The 21,202-nt window shown below is 41.9% G+C and overlaps 1 protein-coding gene across 2 annotated transcripts; it reads right to left on the bottom strand.

The window, feature by feature from the left end:
- Nucleotides 1-426: 426 nt before the first annotated feature.
- wdr36 (WD repeat domain 36) lies at nt 427-16,075 on the bottom strand. 2 transcript variants are annotated; one of them, XM_090234922.1, is made up of 24 exons: nt 15,891-15,996; nt 15,688-15,803; nt 15,146-15,173; nt 14,708-14,808; nt 14,377-14,494; nt 14,044-14,176; nt 13,765-13,819; nt 11,663-11,795; nt 11,327-11,502; nt 10,628-10,748; nt 10,471-10,536; nt 10,256-10,339; nt 9,979-10,133; nt 9,711-9,825; nt 9,451-9,616; nt 9,205-9,313; nt 9,001-9,080; nt 8,654-8,761; nt 7,384-7,481; nt 6,936-7,078; nt 6,547-6,666; nt 2,463-2,544; nt 2,010-2,197; nt 427-757 (listed from the first exon to the last, which is right to left on the bottom strand). In XM_090234922.1, exons 4-24 carry the CDS (start codon nt 14,762-14,764, stop codon nt 608-610), a joined length of 2,457 nt encoding a protein of 818 aa, XP_090091048.1. In that variant the 5' UTR covers nt 14,765-14,808; nt 15,146-15,173; nt 15,688-15,803; nt 15,891-15,996; the 3' UTR covers nt 427-607. The 2 variants fall into 2 exon arrangements, with proteins under 2 accessions (XP_090091048.1, XP_021458663.2); XM_021602988.3 differs by having other exon boundaries at nt 15,688-16,075.
- Nucleotides 16,076-21,202: the final 5,127 nt, after the last annotated feature.

The raw sequence follows: 21,202 nt of genomic DNA, 5'->3' as shown, positions 1-21,202 counted from the left end.
TCTGCTCTGAAGAGAAACTCCCCAAAAACAGGTGTGCCGAGCTTGTAGCATCATACCCAAGACTCGAGGCTGTAATCGCTGCCAAAGTTGCTTCAACAAAGTACTGAGTAAAGGGTCTGAATACTTATGTAAATGTTTTTCATTTATTATTATTTTTTTAATCTAAAAAACCTTTTGCTTTGTCATTATGGGGTATTATGTATAGATTGATGATGGGGAAACTCTAGTATAGACAAGTGTGTGCCTTTCCAAATCATGTCTAATCAATTGAATGTACCACAGGTGGACTCCAATCAAGATGTAGAAACGTCTCAAGAATGATCAATGGAAACAGGATGCACCTGAGCTTTATCCTCTTATCTATTGAGACCGCAGGGAACAAAGCAAACTAAAGCAGACCAAAGGAACAAACAAAGTGAACAAATACAATGATAACAATCCATGTTTATTTGAAACGGTTACATCAGGTTTTCAACCATTATGAGAGCACTTCATATAAAATGTGACCAATTTGTCTTGCATCAACTGTGATACTTGCGCCGAGAACACTGTATAGAGATTTATACGTCACTTTTATGGTGAAAAACAACACTGGGAGAGGTACGCTTCAAAGCAGTGCACTCTTGGTGTATGACAGCAAACACAGGCTCTGATTGAAAAGTGTCTGCATGGATGTCCACGTCTCCTCCAGTTTCTCTGATACTTTAGATGCCTCCTCCATCAGCCCTGGTTCCTGGGAGATCAGTCTAAGATGCAGCTAGAGAGAGAGACGAACCAGGGTTAGCGATGGATGTAAGTCTAGCCATACATGAACACACACTTGTTATTTGCCCTCAGAACATGCCTGTGGTGCTGTGAAGACAAACATCATTCTTCATGTTCTGTAGAGATGCAATTTGAATGAAGGTACTCAACTAAATATATTGTATTTTAAGAGGGAAACAATAGAACTGCGTATCAAGTCAAACATGTTTTCTTGTTACATTTTTTATTGGACTTCTTCTACAGGGAATCTGGGTATTAGTTTTGATCGAATAGGGCGTTGTGTATCAGAGAATTTGTACGTTTCTGTTTTTTTCTTTCCAATCATAATGTTCTGATGCCATCTGCTGGCTGCAGATGTAAGTGGATGACAGTCAATGCAACAGAAAACAACTTTCCCCTTCATCTAGTGGCATCTGTTGATACCATTAAGCTGCTCTTATACCTTTGTAACAACGATACAATTACTGTAGGAATAACATTGGACGAAAACGTAACAATAAAAACAACAAAATCAATCAAATGTAGATTAAATTAAAAAATAAACTGTTTTTACACAGGTATACAGTGGTTGCATTAACGCAGAACTCTGTATTTTTCACCCAGAAAAATAGATCAAACGCAAAAAGAAATATCTTGCTGTGTTTTGTAAACCAGATCTAAAATGCTCCTTATTGTAATTTCTGCTCGGCATCAGACTGATTTTGTGCTTCAGTTGCACTTCTCCACTCAGATGAGAATTCACGAATGGGAATTCTATCAGCAGACAGCGCTCTGACTGATGTGTAGCTATTTTCTCTGGTACTTTTCTCAGTTTCTCCTGTAAAATTAAGATTCACTTCAGGCAAAACATTAGGAAATGTAGCTGGCTACATTCTTTCTATGATAAATATGATGGCCATGTATAATTTTTTTGCAAAAAATACCTTTCTCATTTACGACTAGCCAAATAGCATTGCACTTCTGTAGTCATCTGATGAAAATGAAGCTATTTTCCACGGAATATGTCCCACTAATGTATTTTCTGTGATGGTAAACTATAATTGCACGGCCTTGATCACTATGTGAAGCAAAAAAAAAACAAACAAAAAAAAAAAAAACTTTCAATATTAAACACAGGCATTTAAAAAATTAAAATAAATGAAATACAGCATTTTGAAAATACAGTTGTGAACTAACGCGACCCCTGGTATAACAGCAGCTGATTAAACGTGCAGTGTTAGTGACTTTGATATTTATGTGGTTACCTTTAGGAAGAGAGCCAGGTAGGCCTGTGCCAGATCAAAGTCTCTCTTGGAGTCCAGCATGCTGGCCACCATCTTCAGGAAACCTTGTAAGACGGAGACATCTCCACCCATATCAGGGGCCAGGCCTCGGAGTTCAGCATCAATCCCAGACGGACCCATCTCTTTCAGCAACCCCACAGGGTCATTATCTGGAGGAAACGATGACGAGGAGGGGTTATTCATTGTATTGGCCTGAGGTACATGCCATTTTCAAATGGCAAAGTCTTGCCAAATAATACTTTAGTTAGTGCGCATGCTAATGCCTTGACTTCATAGCAGTAGGCCCAAGTATTGTGATTCCAAAAGATATTCTTGAGTTTTTATGGCCTCAGAATTGATTTGGGGTTAGAGGAATTGCTATGCTTGCAAAGAGGTGCGGTGAGTAATAGCTAGGTAAGTGAGATTCAGACTTACATTTGTTGCTGAGCATAGCAGATTCTAGCTGTTGGTAGAAATGGGACTTCTGTGCCAGGACTCCAAAATTCACAATCTTTGACTGTGAAAAAAGAAAACTCGACCACTTTTACTCCACACACAGAGAAGCATAGAGTACACCACATCAGTCACTGGCTTCATCAATAAGTGCATCGATGACATCGTCCCTTCAGTGACCGTAAGTACATACCCCAACCAGAAGCCATGGATTACAGACAACATCCGCATTGAGCTAAAGGGTAGAGCTGCCGCTTTCAAGGAGCGGGACTCTAACCCGGAAGCTTATAAGAAATCCTGCTATGCCCTCCAACGAACTATCAAACTGTAAAAGCATCAATAAAGGACTAAGATCGAATCATATTACATCGGCTCCGATGCTCGTCAGATGTGGCAGGGCTTGCAAACTATTAGACTACAAAGGGAAGCACAGCCGCGAGCTGCCCATTAACACGAGCTTACCAGACAAGCTAAATTACTTCTATGCTCGCTTCGAGGCAAGTAACACTGAAACATGCATGACAGCATCAGCTGTTCCGGACGGCTGTGTGATGACGCTCTCCGTAGCTGATGTGAGTAAGACCTTTAAACAGGTCAACATTCACAAGGCCGCAGGGCCAGACAGATTACCATTACGTGAACTCCGAGCATGCACTTACCAACAGGCAAGGGTCTTCACTGACAGTTTCAACCTCTCCCTGCCTGAGTCTGTAATACCCACATGTTTCAAGCAGACCACCATAGTCCCTGTGCCCAAGAACACGAAGGTAACCTGCCTAAATGACTACCGACCTATAGCACTCACATCTGTAGCCATGAAGTGCTTTGAAAGGCTGGTCATGGCTCACATCAACACCATTATCCCAGAAACCCTAGACCCACTCCAATTTGCATACCGCCCAAACAGATCCACAGATGATGCAATCTTTTTGCACTCCACACTGACCTTTCACACCTGGACAAAAGGAACACCTACGTGAGAATGCTATTTATTGACTACAGCTCAGCGTTCAACACCATAGTGCCCTCAAAGCCAATCACTAAGCTAAGGACCCTGGGAAGGTAACAACACATCCGCCACGCTGATCCTCAATACGGGGGCCCCTCAGTCCCCTCCTGTACTGCCTGTTCACTCATGACCGCATGGCAAGGCATAACTCCAACACCATCATTAAGTTTGCCGATGACACAACAGTGGTAGGCCTGATCACCGACAATGACAAGACAGCCTACAGGGAGGAGGTAAGCAACCTGGCCGTGTGGTGCCAGGACAACAACCTCTCCCTCAACATGATCAAGACAAACGAGATGATTGTGGACTACAGGAAAAGGAGGACCGAGCACGCCCACATTCTCATCGACGGGGGTTGTAGTGGAGCTTCAAGTTCCTTGTTGTCCACATCACCAACAAACTAACATGTTCCAAGCACACCAAGACAATCGTGAAGGGCAGGGCACGACAAAACACGAGACTGAAAAGATTTGGCATGGGTCCTCAGATCCTCAAAAGGTTCTACACCTGCACCAAAGAGCATGGTTGCATCACTGCCTAGTATGGCAACAGCTTGGCCTCCGACCGCAAGGCACTACAGAGGGTAGTGCGTATGGCCCTGTACATCCCTGGGGCCAAGCTTCCTGCCATCCAGGACCTCTACACCAGGCGGTGTCAGAGGAAGGCCCTAAAAATTATCAAAGACCCCAGCCACCCTAGTCATAGACTGTTCTCTCTGCTACCGCATGGGAAGCGGTACCGGAGCACCAAGTCTAGGTCCAAGAGGCATCTAAACAGCTTATACCCTCAAGCCATAAGACTCCTGAACAGAACTAATTAAATGGCTACCCGGACTATTTGCATTTTACCCCCACTTTACACTGCTGCTACTCTGTTTATTATCTATGCATATTAACTCTACCTACATGTACATTACCTCGACTAACCGGTGCCCTCGCACATAGACTCTGTACCAGTACCCCATGTATTTTTTCTTAAAACTGCATTGTTGGTTAAGGGCTTGTAAGTAAGCATTTCACTGTACGGTCTACACCTATTGCAGACCTGCCAAACCTGTCCAACTTTTTAGAGTACCAGACGCACGCGGCAAATTGGAAATTCAACTTGCGCTCGTAGCACTCCCCGAATTGGGGTTCCTTCCCCCGCACGTGTGCGCGCTGTTCGTGAGTCTGATCGCAATTATAGAGTTGTTCCAAAATCAAGTCGATAAAAAGGTTGGAATACTTTGACAGCATTCCAGTTACACATATGGTAAAAGTCACTAACAAAATGTAATTAGAAAAAACACAAAGGGCTTTTATTCTTGGAGTTAAAAAAAATAATTAAGCATATAATAACAAGTTATTTGTTTAAGTACAAAATGTACAAACGTCTTATCCATGGGAATACATTTTAAAAAAAAAACTCTGATAAGAACAACAAATGTTTGAAGCAGAGAATCAGTATGAAATAAACATGTAAAAGGAAAAGGCTATGATAGGAAGCAGTGAACAAATCTTCTGGAGAGCTTCAAAATGTTCAGGAAATCATTTCCTAGACAGATTTGCCTGGCAGCTAGCAGACTTAGCCTCACGCAGCAGGGCACCAGGATAGACTTCTCCGTGGCAAACAGTTCCTCTGGCAATCATTGAAACCTTGGTAACGAGGGCACTCAGCATGTCTGTACTGGGGGAGGCTCTGTACTGGGTTTTGTCCTTGGAAATGAGACTGAATATTTGTTTGCAGTCTGCATTGCAGTGGAATATGACCAATATGCACAGCATCACAGTCGAAAGGTGGGAATAGACCAGGCTGCCCCGCCTTTTCATTGTGCAGATTTCTCTCCAGGCCTGATCCGTGCGCATGTTGACCAGCCTCTGCTCAAAAGGTTGCTGCCTGAACTCATCTTCCACCAGATCAACAGAGGCTCCCTCAGAAATAATGCAGGGATAGCATGAAAAAGTTGAGGGATGGGATCTTGGCAGTCTTGGCAGTGTTTCAGCCTATGTGAAGGTTCCCATTGGATTTCTTTGCAGCACATACATCATTTCAGATTTTCGAAATGGATCAAATCTCAAATCTAGTGCAAAGACCTTTTAGAAGCATTGCCTCTATAGCTAATACAGGACACTCATTCATTCTTCATCGCGCCGTCTTCTAAACTCCCGACTCCCATTTAATGCCAAGATGTTTATATTTATTTGGGATTATACTTTTGTAAATGCTTTTTCTGACATGGATCATCATTTCAGTCACAGTCCATCAGGTTGCGTGATCCTCGTAATGTTACGTGGAAAATGCAACTAATGGGACGCAGAATTGAATGTCTATCACTCTCACAACAAATGCGACCAGTTCCTTTTCGCATTTGCATTTCATTTCTTTCGCAAGAAAATGCGAGTGAACTGCTGGCACTTTAGAGCCCACTGAATGTCCATCCTATGTTTGCTAATGTTAGCTTGAAACAATTAGTGTTTACCTTTCCACAACAACACAGAGTCGAAAAGGGACTTGCCCGTGTGTTTACGTACAGCTGACAGTCGGCAAACTCAGCATCCCATCAAACAGGAGGAGGGGCAGACACGGGGTAGCTACGTCCAATAATGATTTTATTCATCTCCGCGTCCGTTGACACAAACTCCGTAGACACCTGGGTGTTGCAGCTCAAGAATAGGTTAGATTTACTCAGCGGGTTTATTTGTTATTCAAATGTTGTTTTAAAAAAATCAATATATATATATATAATAATCAGTCCCTATTCATTTCTGCGTACTTTTAACTCGGATCTCGTACATGGACAGAGAATTGCGCAGCTGGTAAGCAAAATGCGTGCATGTTGGCAGGTCCTGCTATTGTATACGGCGCATGTGACAAATACAATTGGACTTGACTTTTGATTTCAACATCGCAAACAGACATGGCAGTTTCAACATTAAGGATTCCAGCTCCTGTAATTTACATTCATGTTTAAAAAAAGAAAATGTTTATAAAAATGGATTTTACAGTGTGGTTTCAGGGTCATTCATGGAGTTCTGTTTATTATCAGAACTTGAAGAAGTAGCTAACTTCTCTCACCTGTTCCCCCTGGTTGGAGCCTTCAGAGGGGGCGAACTGTGGTATTAGTCCTGGGATGGTGGGCATAAAGAAGGGGGCAGCCTTTGGAACCTTGGGGGGCTCCATGGGTTTGTTCCGTTTCTATATGTGAAAGGGGAAAACACCAATCTCATTTCAGTCCGACATAACGAAAGCAAAATATATGAGCACTGTGAAAGTCTGTCTTATGAAGCGATGATAATGATATTACCACACGTGTCGTCAGTCACTGCAAGTGTAAGGAGAAATGTGTTGCCTTGGGTTTAGCTCAGAGGGCTAAGACAGTCTTGAGTCGCACAGACAACCTGGGCTTGAGACCCTGTAGCTGACCCGTTTTCCCTCCGCAGACAACCACAGTGTGACATGCTCACCTTGATGATGTCGAGGTGCAGCAGGTTCTTCCAGCGAGAGTCGGCCAGCAGAGAGAGGGTGACCAGCTGCTCGTCCAGTTGCTCAGGAGACTCATATTCTATCATCTCAGTGTTGAGATCAGCATCTCCCTCTCCCTCTTCATCTACAGAAGAAAACTAATGTTTCTTTGGCAACGGATACCATCAACTACCATCTAATATTGCTTAAGCTCCAGAAAGGCTATTTCAAGCATTTGAATGTTTGAATGTACAGTACTCTGCCACACACATTACGGCACAGTATTGTTTTTCTCCACCAATATCTAGAAAATATTCAAAAGGACCGCTTGAATAATTGGCTGGTACCACTGTTACATGTGCCAGTCCAGATGGTGTGGGGGACTTTCGAGCTCCCCGTGCCCGGTACAGAGTAAGTGCTACATGGGTACAGTGGCTGTTCAGTAGGTACCTTGGCTGGAACAGGTTCCTGGCAGCATGATCCCGGTGGGCTCGTAATCTGCAGGCAGGGGGCGCAGCGACACCATACTGCACAGCGTGTTGTTGGACCTGGAAACACAACCATATGGAATTCACTCAACATGGGATGCTCACTCAACAATAACACTAATGTAGTAATGTTCAAAATCAGGAAGCCTGGTCATATATACGTCATCCAGTAAACAGAAGTCACTTTATTTCCTATCCTAGGGGCATAGTGGGAATGAATACAAAACTAATCAGCATCAGCATAGTGTCCCGTTTCTCCTCTTCCCTGTTAGCCATTAGTGGAATGTCAATCACCTCCTGACCGTAGAGCCTAGGACCACGGCACAATGATGCACATTCCTCACACGTGCCGTCTAACCTGTGGGCTCAATCTCGCACGTATCACCTTCCTCTCTCTCAACCAATGGGTGCAAATGTTGGGATGTATTTATATATGTCAACTTAATCCCGTTCGCTCACGTGCAGTTTTCAACAACCATCCGCCACCAATGGCTATTATAACCTTAAGGCCCGTCACGGGAACTCCTTTCCTCCAGCGGGAGAGGGCTTCGATGCCAGCAGCCCCGCATAGGGCAACCCGTCATCATGTCATCTAGCTCCGAGGATCTTCCCTCGGAGAAGAAACCATTCCCCCAAAACTATTTCAGAAAATGTCATATTGCTTTCGGTCTTTGTTGTTCATTCAGCTGGGCCTGTACTCAATTGAATTACTAATACTGAATACTACTATGATGTTGTGCTCTGTAGCTCTGTTGGTAGAGCATGGCGCTTGCAATGCCAGGATAGTGGGTTCAATTCCCGGGACCTGCCGTACGTAAAATGTATGCACACATGACTAAGTCACTTTGGGTAAAAGCGCCTGGTAAATGTCATACATTATTAATATTATTGCTGAATACTACGAGTTACTATCCTGAATAGTATTATACTGGATGTGATACTACTACTCAATATACATGCAACACACTGTGTCACAGAAAACTACTTGAATACAAGGAAATAACTAAAATCCTTCATAAATAACTATTCAATTGAATAGATGCTGTAACAATTGACCATGTTACTACTAAAGACTAAGCAAATCAAGATTGTTCCTTTATCATCTAATGCTTGGTTCACTGTTAGTGTGAACATTAACCAGCAGGTTAGGTTCCGTAATAATGACATAACCTCAGATAATCATTGACTCCACCCACCACACAGTCTTTCTTTGATGTGGTGGTGAGTCTTACCATAAGTAGATCCCCAAGTTGTCGACATGGGAGGAGGCTAGAAAGTCCCCTGTGGGTGACATGGTCAGACTGACTGCAGCAAAGTCGACCAAGAAGCAGTCCACCAGGCTAGGAAAGAAAGTTAACAGTGACAGAAAAAAAGAAAGAGAATAAATCAAGTCAATTACTGAAGGCTGAGAGGGAAATTCCCCTGCAGAGCACTTGAAGGAGATTCATTGATAAACTACATTTTTGATAAAGCCCCCCTTTTTTTTAAAGAATCTGAACAAAAGTAATCTTAACGATTTCAGGTTATGGCAAGAGGAAATGACGAGAAGCTGCTCCAGAAGAGGAAGGATTAGTCTTACCAGCCAGAGGGAAGGTCCCATGTCCTGATAGTACAGTCCATGGCTGCCGTTATCAACCAGCGACCATCTGGACTGAAAGCCTGAGGAGAAACGTCAGACGAGAAAAATAATCAGTACTCAAAAAGATATGAAGGAAAGAGGGGGTGAGATCAAAATCGAGAGTAAAAAAAACAGAAAGGGAGATCAAGAAAGATAACGACCCACCATGTCATTGACCTGTCCTCGATGGCCAGAGAACTTGCGGACAATCCTCTTGGTCTCCATGTCTAGAACATTGAGAGTGAAGTCGTCCAGCGCGATGGCAAACATCCCACTTTACCAGGGACAGAAAAGACTACAATCAGACACTTTCCTTCAGCTATGTTATAACCACGTGAAAACTAAAAATCAGTTGGAAGACGTGCAGTCGTGTCAGTGCTATTCCTCCCTGTGGTGTTATCTGTCCCGTACCTGTCCCGGTGCAAGTGTGTGGTGGCGGGCGAGGTGCCCAGGTCAATGGAGAGGACCAGCTTCCTAGATTTGAACTTCCAGATGTTGACCAGTTTGTCAGCTCCGGCACTCACGGTCAGCTGGTTGAGCCCATCCACCGACACACCGCGCACCGCCCCGCTGTGAGCTACAGGGTCAGAGATGGGACGAATGAAGCTGAATCTTTCACGGAAAGCACGAGCCAAATATACATCGGTAATTGTTTTTCTGGGGGTACTTACCTTCGTCCTCTCCATATTGACCTCTATGCATGCCAGACTGCATGTTGTAAACGTCAATATGTCCAGATGAGAGTCCTATCACCACGAAGTTACCACAAGATGTGATATCTACCGCCTGAGGCGAAAGTGCACATTTTAACAACATAAATAGCGCATACATTATGTTTGTTTCAAAATGTGTAATAAACTTTGTGTTATAAACTAACTCATCAAATAATTTGGGTTCATTTGACACTAAAAACAACACATTTTACACATATTTAGCTACCGTAGCATGGACGCTGAGAGCGCGGTTCTTGTTGAAGCGTTTCGGCTCCAGCTTGTGTGCTCCCATGCCGCCCTTCTGATAGTTCCAGGTGGTCGTCATGAGGTACCCTCGATGACACGCCACTATACTGTCCCAATCACTCTGGCGGGCACTTTCTACATCCCACATAGAATCCGAAAAAACAAACGTTTTAACAAATTAAATCCCATTCAATGATAAAAGTTCTACAGGAAAAACTGACTTGTTTAGAGTTTTTTGTTGTTGTTGCTAAACATACCTGAGGCGAAAGTGGTGATGGCAGGAAGCTTTAGTTTGTCATACCTCAAGCTTTTCTTTTTGGATTTCTTCTTGTTGATGGAACCTAGTTACCAATTGGTTTATTGTCATGAAGAATAGAGCAAACAAGGATTCATGCAGGTAAACAGTACTCAAATTGACAGCTCATAGTCCATAACAACAATTTTTCCTACAACAGAAAACATTTAATTGTACCATGTCCTAAACTCCTGTTGAACCTCTCATGAACAGTGGAGAACGACTGCAGAGTACCATCTTGACCTTAGAAAAAGAAAGAGTACAGCGGATTAGAGAGAAGAAAAAAACCCATAGATGCCTTATACAACTGCCTGATAAAGCAAGTCACACATACCAGCACTGAGAATGTGATGTCCGTTCAGGCCGTGGTGCCGGACCTTAGTGGGCGGGGCGCTGTGTCCCAGACGACTCCTGAGTAGACGGCCTCCTCCCCCCGCCGTGTCAAAGATCCACACCTGAGGAATATGACTGATCATTCAAAACTCTATGGTTGAAGACCAAATCTTGAGGGCTCCCGAGTAACGCAGCAGTCTAAGGCTCTGCATCTCAGTGAAAGAAGGCGTCACTACAGTCCCTGGATGGAATCCAGGACAATCACATCCGGCCGTGATTGGGAGTCCCATAGGGTGGCGCACAATTGGCCCAGCGTCGTCCGGGTTTGGCCGTCATTGTAAATAAGAATTGTTCTTAACTGACTTGCCTAGTTAAATATGTTGGTACGAGAATGTGTTAGCAGAGCTGAATTTGCAACTTGAGATTTGCAAATACAAGCTTTAAGACAGGGGTGTCAAACAAATTTTACCCGGGGGCCGCATTCGGTCTATAGCCGGGGGGCTATTAGCAAGCTGGACAGTCAAGAAATTAACGTAGACACAATAATTTCCACACAGTTTCAAGTGAAAATGTGGCAGTATGTTTGACACCCCTTCTTTAAGATGTGTAGTAAAAAATAAAACTTTTGTAAAAAAAATTTTTTTGCAGCAATTGTACAGTGCCGCCCTCTAGTGAATGACACAATTTAAGTAACACTAACCCGAATGCCGTTATCAGCCCCATTGGTGATGAGAAGAGGCTCGCCATGGAGGAATGTTAGTCCAGCGATAGCTGTGTTGTGGGCATCTCTCATCTGACAAACAAGCTTCTTCTCCTCCAGATCCCACAGCCCAATATGTCCAATAGGACTACCAGCCGCCATTACTGGATGGCCATCTAGAAGACAATCACATCCAAGTGTTAAGAGGTGAGTAAACATTTTATTTATTATATTGGACGCAAAGCAGTGACACACCAGACACAAAATGAAGCCACACAATGTTGTGTTTATCATTATAATCATAAAGACAACACCTCGTTCAATTGGGGATGTCACCTGTTCTGAAGGAAAGGGAAGTGACTGGGCCCCAGTCTTGCTGGAACTTCATCAGTGACTCATCAAACTTGATGTTGTGGATGATGATCTGACCCGATGATAGGCCAACTCCTACAACGTCCACAGCTGGGGTCTGAGGGGGGGGGGGGGGGTTAGAGGAAATGGGTGAGAGAGAGCTAAGCTCGACAGGAAACACATTGATTTTTTCATTTAAAAAAAACATTTACCCCTTTCCTCCCCAATTTTGTGGTATCCAATTGGTTGTTATAGTCTTGTCTCATCTCTGCAACTCCCGCAGACTCGGGAGAGGCGAAGGTCGAGAGCCGTGCGTCCTCCAAAACACAACCCAACCAAGCCGCACTGCTTCTTGACACAGTGCCCACTTAACCCGGAAGCCAACCGCACCAATGTGTTGGAGGAAACACCGTGCACCCGGCGACCGTGTCAGCGTGCACTGCGGCAGGCACGCCACCAGGAGTCGCTAGTGCGCGATGGGACAAGGATATCCCTGCAGGCCAAACCCTCCCCTAACGACGCTGGGCCAATTGTGCGCCGCCCCATGGGTCTCCTGGTCACGGCCGGCTGCGGCAGAGTCTTAGAACACTGCGAAACTCAGGAGGCCCACACATTGAATTTCTGATTGCACACTAGCCAACTTTTCTACACAGTAGATCCCAAACAGTGTATACCAGGGATCATCAACTAGATTCAGCCGCAGGCTGATCTTTTCTTGAGAGGATGGTTGGATGGGGGACAATTAAAAGTAATTTTAAGACTGCAAATTGACCGCAAGAAGTCAAAACCAATATAATATTTGACTGACACATAATAATTTCAAACCTTGCTTACATTGTATACAATCACTTCTTTCAATTATGCGTGGGAATACTTGGGAACAGATTTCCCAAATAAAAATCACCTGGAGCTGATTTTCTGGTGTTTTAAAATGTTATAAAAATGTTTTGCTCATTAAACTTAGGAGGCCAAATAAAGCCACCCGCGGAACAATGGTGTCACATCGCTCCCATACAGTTCCAGACAGATGTAGAATCTATGCCAAGGTGCATTGAAGCTGTACTGGCTCGTGGTGGCCGTTGGGGTTTCCTTTATTTTGGCAGTTACCTGTATGCGGGGGCTCAGGCACAGCACCCACTGGGGAGCCAGGCCCACCCAATCAGATAAATAATGTCTTTGAGCGAAATGCTCTGTCTTTAAACTTAAGCACAGTACTCGACTTAGTCAGGGGCTCACAGGAAATATATATCAGCACCTCAAATTTTCTTCTGCTTGAGTTCCTGCACCTTTTATAGAATATTATCTCAAAAGTACTGAGGAGTACCTGCACCGAAATATAATATAAATATATAGAAGAGGACGTTGGAGCATTTTCCAAGTCATTTGATATAAGTATTTTGCCTATAAGGGCCTCAAGTTCCCCTCTATATCAATCACATTGCATTGATCTAATCAAGGGCCTTAAAGACAGTTTGAGTACAATCAGAGACAATGATCAGCACTAAAATGCTGTTTTTATTCAACACTTTTAGAAATCATGAAACACCTCACTTCGCACTCTAACTCCGCTAAGACATTTTTTATTTATTTCTTTATTTAACTAGGCAAGTCAGTTAAGAACAATTTCTTATTTACAATGACGGCCTATGAACAGTGCCTTGTTCAGGGGCAGAAGGACAGATTTTTACTTGTCCGCTGTTCTAGTCTACGGCTGCCTATTGTGATTATTAACGCTACATAGGCCTACGGTTTATTATGTGTAGAGTCGCATGGTAAAATGCAAGAGTCGTGGATTTCCGTAGGTCTACAAGACTATTTGGTCTGTAATGTCGAAATCACATTAGATGGTTTGTTATGGGTGACTGAATACAGCAGGGTATAGCGTAGGCTATGCTTTATTGATAATTTAATTATGGTCAATAACCTACGCCTACACCTCTGCCTGCATGTCTTCCCGAGTCAGAATGTAGGCTACACAGTACCTTCATTCTATACAGTATTTGAAAGGAGTTGAATGTGTTTGCTTGACTGTTCCTCAACCTAAAAACTTTCAGCTTTGAGAAAAGTAAAATGGTATTTTAACCAACCTGCTGAAGCACTGTAACTCCTGATGGCCACCCAGTGAAGGTGTACAGAAGCTTGCTAAGACACAAAAGAAATGCACCTAATGAGCACAGAGAACATGGCAAACATTCCTACATTTAAGACCAAACTTTGACAAAGCACACTATAACAATTGCATTAATGCAGATCGTTGGTTGTTCTGTCCTTCATTCAGTTTTATGATTTCACAAACAAATTATAATTCAATTATCAACCAATACTTTTTAGTTCAAAATATTTTAAAACTACATTAATGACCATACTTGGATTTGACATTCCAGAGCTGGAGACCTCCTTGGCTACTCCCAAACAGGATCTTGTTCAGGTAAGTGCTTGGGTGCATTACAGCAGACACCTCAAATGACACTTTGTCAAATGTTATCTGCAGGTACTCCTCTGTGGGACAAACAAGCACAAGAGAACAAAACTATTTAATTGACTTCACAAAAACTGGTTTGACTGGAAAATGAAAAACTACTGATCTTCATTTCAAAACAATCAATTTACCAAAACATGTTCAACTCTAGGTTCATTGAAACAGATAAACTCAACAATGATCCTAATGATCAGTTCTGCATTATTTTTGCAACACAAACCCTCTGACTCCACGTCCCAAACAATGACAGTACTGTCTCGGTCTACAGAAATGATGTGATCCCCAAAAGGCAGCAGGAGGTGAACATCAGCTCCATGGCCTGTGTACATGTGAACGACCTGGATAGACGCAAGAATCTCACAGTCAGTTTACTATAAGCAATGGCATTCACTCTAAGTCAACGTAACATTTAAGCTAAAGCGAGTGTGTGCCCTCAGCTAGCCTCGTGTCATGACAAGTAGGTGGCCTAAATAGATTGATATCATTGTCTTAAAAAAAAAAAAAAATCATATAATATATTCATTATATAAGTGATGGAATGGATACTTCACCTCTTTGTTCCTGGCAAATGCTGATACTTTTCCCCCAATTGCAACATAAACCAGCATCCGATCAGCCGCTAGGCATGATATGTCCTCTGGAAGTGCATTACCTTGGGAAAATTCATACATTCCTTAATCTACAGTAAAATTGTTTGAAACTGTAACACCGGTGAATTAATAAGGGAGCTAGACTTAGTGATATGAGTGATCGTAATACACAGTCAGGAAACTCTTACAGACATCAACAGAATCCAATCTTCCCGATGTATGCCCTCCCTTGACACAAGCCCACATTAGGAAGAGCAAACAGTGGCTCTTTTGGCAGATATGCATTTGATTGCTGTTGATTTCTGTAGGGAGGATGTCCCACTGTGTAAGATGATGTCATCATATCTCAAAGACTACCTTTAAATTAAACTACATAAATATACATGGAGTCCTACTTACTGACAGCAACGATTCCAAGTTTCTTGACCTGTAACATTGCAAATGGTTACCAAACAAAACAATGGACAATGGAACGTGCAAAAAGGTGAACTGATGATAACTTGTCTTTTTAGTCACTGTTATGGCTACAGAACTAATGATGATCACCAATAGGACCACTGAATAACCACTCCGATTATAATATGAGAATTAGCGAGCTATCAAATAACTAAATGTACTCTTACAAAAACATCTAGCAGTTTTGAAACTACAGTAACTGTGCAGTAACTGAAGTCTACTGTGGTATTTTGGGCGCAGTATTTGCAGCATACTGTGCACTCTGACTGCAATCTTCTTTCGTAAGGGTAGATAACGTTATTTTAGAAAAGGCTGCCCTCAAAATCTGGCATTGCATTCGTGGCACATCCTTTAGCTATGTTGTTTCATCGATCTAGTTGACATCAGGAAATGGCAAAGACACTATCATCATATGTTTTAAATGATTGCTATGTGACAAGTAAATAGCTAACTTTATCGTTACATTTATCAACATAAGTACTTACATTGTACGTGTGGAAACAGTTTCCCACGGCTGTTACAATGTAGAATTCTCGATGTTTCTTATGATACCGTACCACGTGTGAGAGGTGATTCGAATACAGTCCCAATTTTCTGAAGCCTGAAAATATAACGCTTCCCTTTTTACTACCCACAGGCATGTTTTAGGTTGATGTATATCAAGTAATGCTTTATCAAATGTAGAGACCTTTTTCGTAATCTATTTAAAAACGGCAGGCAGAATAACGTTGTTCCTGTGGTTCTTCAATGTTTTCAAAGCGTGAACACATCTTGTGTAACACTGAAATGTGTCCGATAGACTGGATTTAAGAGAATTATAACTTCCGCGTGATAAATTCCCTGATATTCCCTCCATAAATATCTACCCCTCTCAATCTCTATTATATTGCAAATAAAAGTATCAACAAAATCTTGAAAACGGTCTGATAAATTATTAGTATAGTAAAGAATATATTGCCGTGTGTGTCTATTGAGAATAAAATAATGAATTAATCCACCACCCCATATTTTGTGTTGTAGCTAAATCAAAATACGGTATTACAGTGTTTATTATCAAACGTTTATTATTTATTGTTTAAATACAGAAATAAGACATCATTAAGCAAACCTGAAATAACCAAATAAAAAATACGTTGAAATGAAAAATGTAATATCTGAAAATAAGCAATCATATAGAACATAGGTAGATTTAACCAAAGAAGGTTGCATAAGTACTTTTACAGAAAATGCTTGATAAACAATTGATTGATATTTGATTTATTTTTTTTGCTGCTGGTTTTAAATGTGGCTATGATTAAAAAAAAATATCAATCAGGTTTGCAGATACAAAAATTTGCCAGCATTCCAAGAACTTGCATGGAACTTGTGCATGTTTACATGGCCGTTTCGGAATGAAGTTCAGATTCCCACACTCTTCACCCTGTGAAAATCAAACATACAATCAAAGACAATACTATTTGTACCTTTGATTTCAGAGAAACCCCATGTGATTACTGTCTGTCATAACAATAACAATGACAGACAAATATGGAAAATATGACAGATAAGAATGTTCAAAATACTCACCTTTGCAGAAGATGCCAAACTACATTGTATCATCCTCAATTCCTCCATATTCATCTGTGAGTAATTAACGCATTTTCCACTGGGCAGTGGGCAGTGAGACCATTTGAAAATGCAATTAGGCAGGATTGTCTGCAAAGTGAAATGAAATGTATAATATGATGGCTTTAAGTCATTGAAAAAAAACCATTTGGTCTAAGTCAAATCCAACCGATAGGATATTAAGAGTTTACCTTGTTATAATGCTTCGGTCTCCAACTTCCACAGTGCGTTTTCCACATTGCCTGCAAATGAAACCACGTAGGTGTTTCAAACCTCATGGAATCTCAGAATGTACAAACCTAATATCAACAAGATAATTAATACACTCAAAGAAACAAACTTTTAGAAATCTGACTTACATCCATGTTATATTTTGGTATGATATCATTTATAGCCTCATCCTGCATTTTTTGGAGACATCCCTTATGCATTGTTGAAATGCTGTCAGCAAGGTACACTGCAAAAGCCAGTGTGACATAACCTGCAAAAAATGAATTCGACACACAGACCAATACCACAATTACATCATGTCAGAAAGAAGCCAGGAAAGCTGTCAAAGTCAACATGTGTTCAATTGAATCAGTTACCAATCAATTGTCAAATTCAGTCATTTACCAATCAGTGCCTTGCTCATCTTTGTGTTAATTTGAGAACTGAACATTTCAGTGATCGGGCATCTTTTATACTCTCTCAAATCCCCTTAATTCAAATCCCCTTAATCACTCCATAAATGAAAAATGATCACGTGAACAAAATAAACTGTGACTCACAGTATGAATCATCTAGGCATGTACTTTAAACTAATGGTCAATTCATCTAACATTGAAGAAATCTCAACCCACTCACCACATTCCATAAAATCTCTGATCTCAGTTTGAATAACTCAGATTGTACTCAGATTGAAAAGGGTACACCTCTGATTGACAACACACCAAAGAGTTATCATACAAATTGATAAAATCAAATAGATAATTTCACTTTTCTCAAAAATGGAGTTCCCACAACTGTGGCCATTGCTGACATTTGAGCTGAGTCAGACCACTTTATCATAATGAAGACATTGGTCTGTGTGTGAGGGTATATTCTGCACTGGGCAGACTAACACATGCAGCCTGAAGCATACCTTACACTTGACCACCATACAGTCCCCTCATCTAGCCTCCCCTGGAGAGAGAGCAGCTCGTGTGGTCACCTGATATCTACAATGAACAAAAATATAAACGCAACATGTAAAGTGTTGGTCCCATGTTTTATGAGCTGAAATAAAAGACACTAGACATTTCCCATACGTAGAAAAATATTATTTCTCTAAAATGTTGTGCAAATGTTTTTTACATTCCTATTTGTGAGCATTTCTCCTTTGCAAAAATAATCTACCTGACAGGTGTGGCATATCAAGAAGCGGATTAAACAGCATGATCATTAAACAGGTGCACCTTGTGCTGGGGACAATAAAAGGCCACTCTAAAATGTGCCGTTTTGTCACACAACACATTGCCAAAGTCGTCTCAAGTTTTGTGGGAGTGTGCAATTGGCATGCTGACTGCTGGAATGTCCACCAGAGCTGTTGCCAGAGAACCGAATGTTAATTTCTCTACCATAAGCCCCATCCAACATAGTTTTAGACAATTTGGCAGTCCTTCCAACCCAGCCTCACAACCGTAGACCAGACCCCGTGTAACCACACCAGCCCTCCACATCCGGCTTCTTCACCTGTGGGATCGTCTGAGACCAGCCACTCGGGTAGCTGATGAAACTGTGAGTATTCACAACAGAGGAATTTCTGCACAAACTGTCAGAAACCGTCTCAGTGAAGCTCATCTGCGTGCTCGTCGTCCTCACCAGGGTCTTGACCTGACTGCAGTTTGTCAATGTAACCCACTTCAGTGGGCAAATGCTCAACTTTGATGGCGACTAACACACTGGAGGAGTTTGCTCTTCATGGATAAATCCCGGTTTCAACTGTACCGGGAAGATGGCAGCCATATTGCTGTATGGTATCATGTGGGTGAGAGGTTTGCTGATGTCAATTTGTGAACAGAGTTACGACGTAATCCTCCTGAGGCCCATTGTAGTGCCATTCATCCACCGCCATCACCTCATGTTTCAGCATAATGCATAGTCGCAAGGATCTGTACACAATTCCTGGAAGCTGAAAATGTCCCAGTTCTTCCGTGCCCTGCATACTCACCAGACATGTCACCTATTGAGCACATTTGGGATGTTCTGAATCTACGTGTACAACAGCGTATTCCAGTTCATGCCAGCGTGGGACATTATTCCACAGGCCACAATCAACAGCCTGATCAACTCTATGCGAAAGAGATGTGTAGTGCTGCATGAGGCAAATGGTGTTCACACACTAGTGCTCTGGCGGTCCTGACAATTTATCAGCTGGCTCTTGTCATGCAAGACTTTTGGTCTCATGGTAATTGACCAATAATTAACATAAACACATTTAGCGTCTCCAATAAATCCAATTTAATAATACATCAATTTAATATATAACAATCCATGATCTATTTTAGATCAGTGTGGCAGGGTAGCCTAGTGGTTAGAGCGTTGGACTAGTAACCGGAAGGTTGCAAGTTCAAATCCCTGAGCTGACAGTTAACCCACTGTTCCTAGGCTGTCATTGAAAATAAGAATTTGTTCTTAACTGACTTGCCTAGTAAAATAAAAAAACTATATTTCACATCAACAGAATATGAGTTGGGCTATTGTTGTATGTTATCTGGCTACATAGCGTAGGCTTGTTCATTTAGCAGAGAAGATATGCATATATTGCTATATGATTTTATAGTAAGAAGAATATAATTAAATTTAGCTGAATAAAAAAAATATATATTTTTTCCCATTCCTGAGTTACGCTAGATTTAGATTTATTTGGCAACTTTAGTTGTGTTGATTCAAACCTTAGAATGTCTTAGAAATCAATACATAAATAGGCTGCATGATGCGACTATAGGCTATTGATGACTTGAGAAAGTCACAAAAAAAAGCTTGCCCCCTGTTCCTTGCTTCAGGCTGCACACACTGTTCTCTCATAAAGTGATCATATTATCACCCATCAGACTATTCTCAATGTAATATTGTCTTTACTAATACTGTGTTAAATTCGTTTTGATGTCGAATGGCCCATTATCAAATAGCAAATGGAAGGCGCTTTCCCGCCTTTTGGGTAGAATACTCTTATTTCACTCCAAGCACCCACCACTGTTTGAGGAGCATGCGGCCTCTTGCTGCGAAAGGTGATACTGCAGTCATGACTCATGACTGCCAGTGGCGGTAACACGTCACCGCAATAGCCCCAGTCACACCTGAGACTGGTTTTCTGATCCACCCCTAACTTTATTATTATTGCATCTGTGACCAACAGATGCATATCTGTATTCCCAGTTGTGAAATCCATAGATTAGGGCCTAATGAACTTATTTTAACTGGCTGATATCCTTATATGAACTGTAACTCAGTAAAATCTTTGAAATTGTTGCATGTTGCGTTTATATTTTTGTTCAGTGTAACTGCCCCAGGTAAATCCCTTGGTACCTAGAGCAGAATTCTTCATACCTCCCTTATGATGGCTGATACAGTACTTTTGGCCTACCTATGATTTGCACTATAATTATTAGTTGAATTCCAAAAAGCTTTTTATTGGGAATATACAGGTGTGACCTGTGTGTAGAGCTGGCTGGTAGACGAGACTAGTGTGGGTGGATGGAACGTTGTATATAACAATTAACAGCCCTATACTGAGGTCCAGTACATGTAAATCAGAGACATATTTAAATATACATTGAGTGTACAACACCTTAGGAACACCTTCCCAATATTGAGTTGCACCTCCTTTTGCCCTCAGAACAGCCTCACTTCATCGGGGGGATGGGACTCTACAAGGTGTTGAAAGCGTTCCACAGGGATGCTGGCCCATGCTGACTCAAATTCTTCCCACAGTTGTGTCAAGGTGGCTGGATGTCCTTTGGGTGATGGACAATTCTTGATACACACGGGAAACTGTTGAGTGTGGAAAAACCCAGCAACGTTGCCATTCTTGACCCACTCAAACCGGTGTGCCTGGCACCTACTACCATACCCCGTTCAAAGGCACTCAAAACTGTGATCCTTTTAATGGAATGGAAGGTGATGCCAAAGAAAATCCTGGATGGATTTAACAGGCGAAATCAATAAGGAATAATAGCTTTCACCTGGTCAGTCTGTAATGGAAAGAGCAGGTGTTCCTAATGTTTTGAACAATTGGTGTATGTCTCCGAGGTAAACTATCTGAATGCTGGTTGGTATCCTACTGCATTTGGAGTCAATGATGTAGCTACTTTATCGCGGTCAGTCCTTGGCATTGGAGAACTCATTGTTCAAATTACACAAACGCACACCAAA

The sequence above is a fragment of the Oncorhynchus mykiss genome, chromosome 5, assembly GCF_057628025.1.
Source record: "Oncorhynchus mykiss isolate SJ-2025 chromosome 5, ASM5762802v1, whole genome shotgun sequence".
Lineage (NCBI taxonomy): Eukaryota > Metazoa > Chordata > Actinopteri > Salmoniformes > Salmonidae > Oncorhynchus > Oncorhynchus mykiss.
The sequence above is the reverse complement of the archived record's forward strand: the minus strand, read 5'-3'. Positions and strand labels throughout refer to the sequence as shown.

What these genes read in the sequence shown, in the direction of transcription:
- wdr36 (XM_021602988.3), bottom strand. Translation starts at nt 15,843, where the DNA reads ATGCCTGTGGGTAGTAAAAAGGGAAGCGTTATATTTTCAGGCTTCAGA. An exon ending in ACTTGGAATCGTTGCTGTCA is followed by an intron (nt 14,809 to 15,145) that starts GTAAGTAGGACT and finishes AATTTTCCCAAG; the next exon opens with GTAATGCACTTCCAGAGGAC. An exon ending in ACCTGGCTCTCTTCCTAAAG is followed by an intron (nt 758 to 2,009) that starts GTAACCACATAA and finishes CTCTCTCTCTAG; the next exon opens with CTGCATCTTAGACTGATCTC.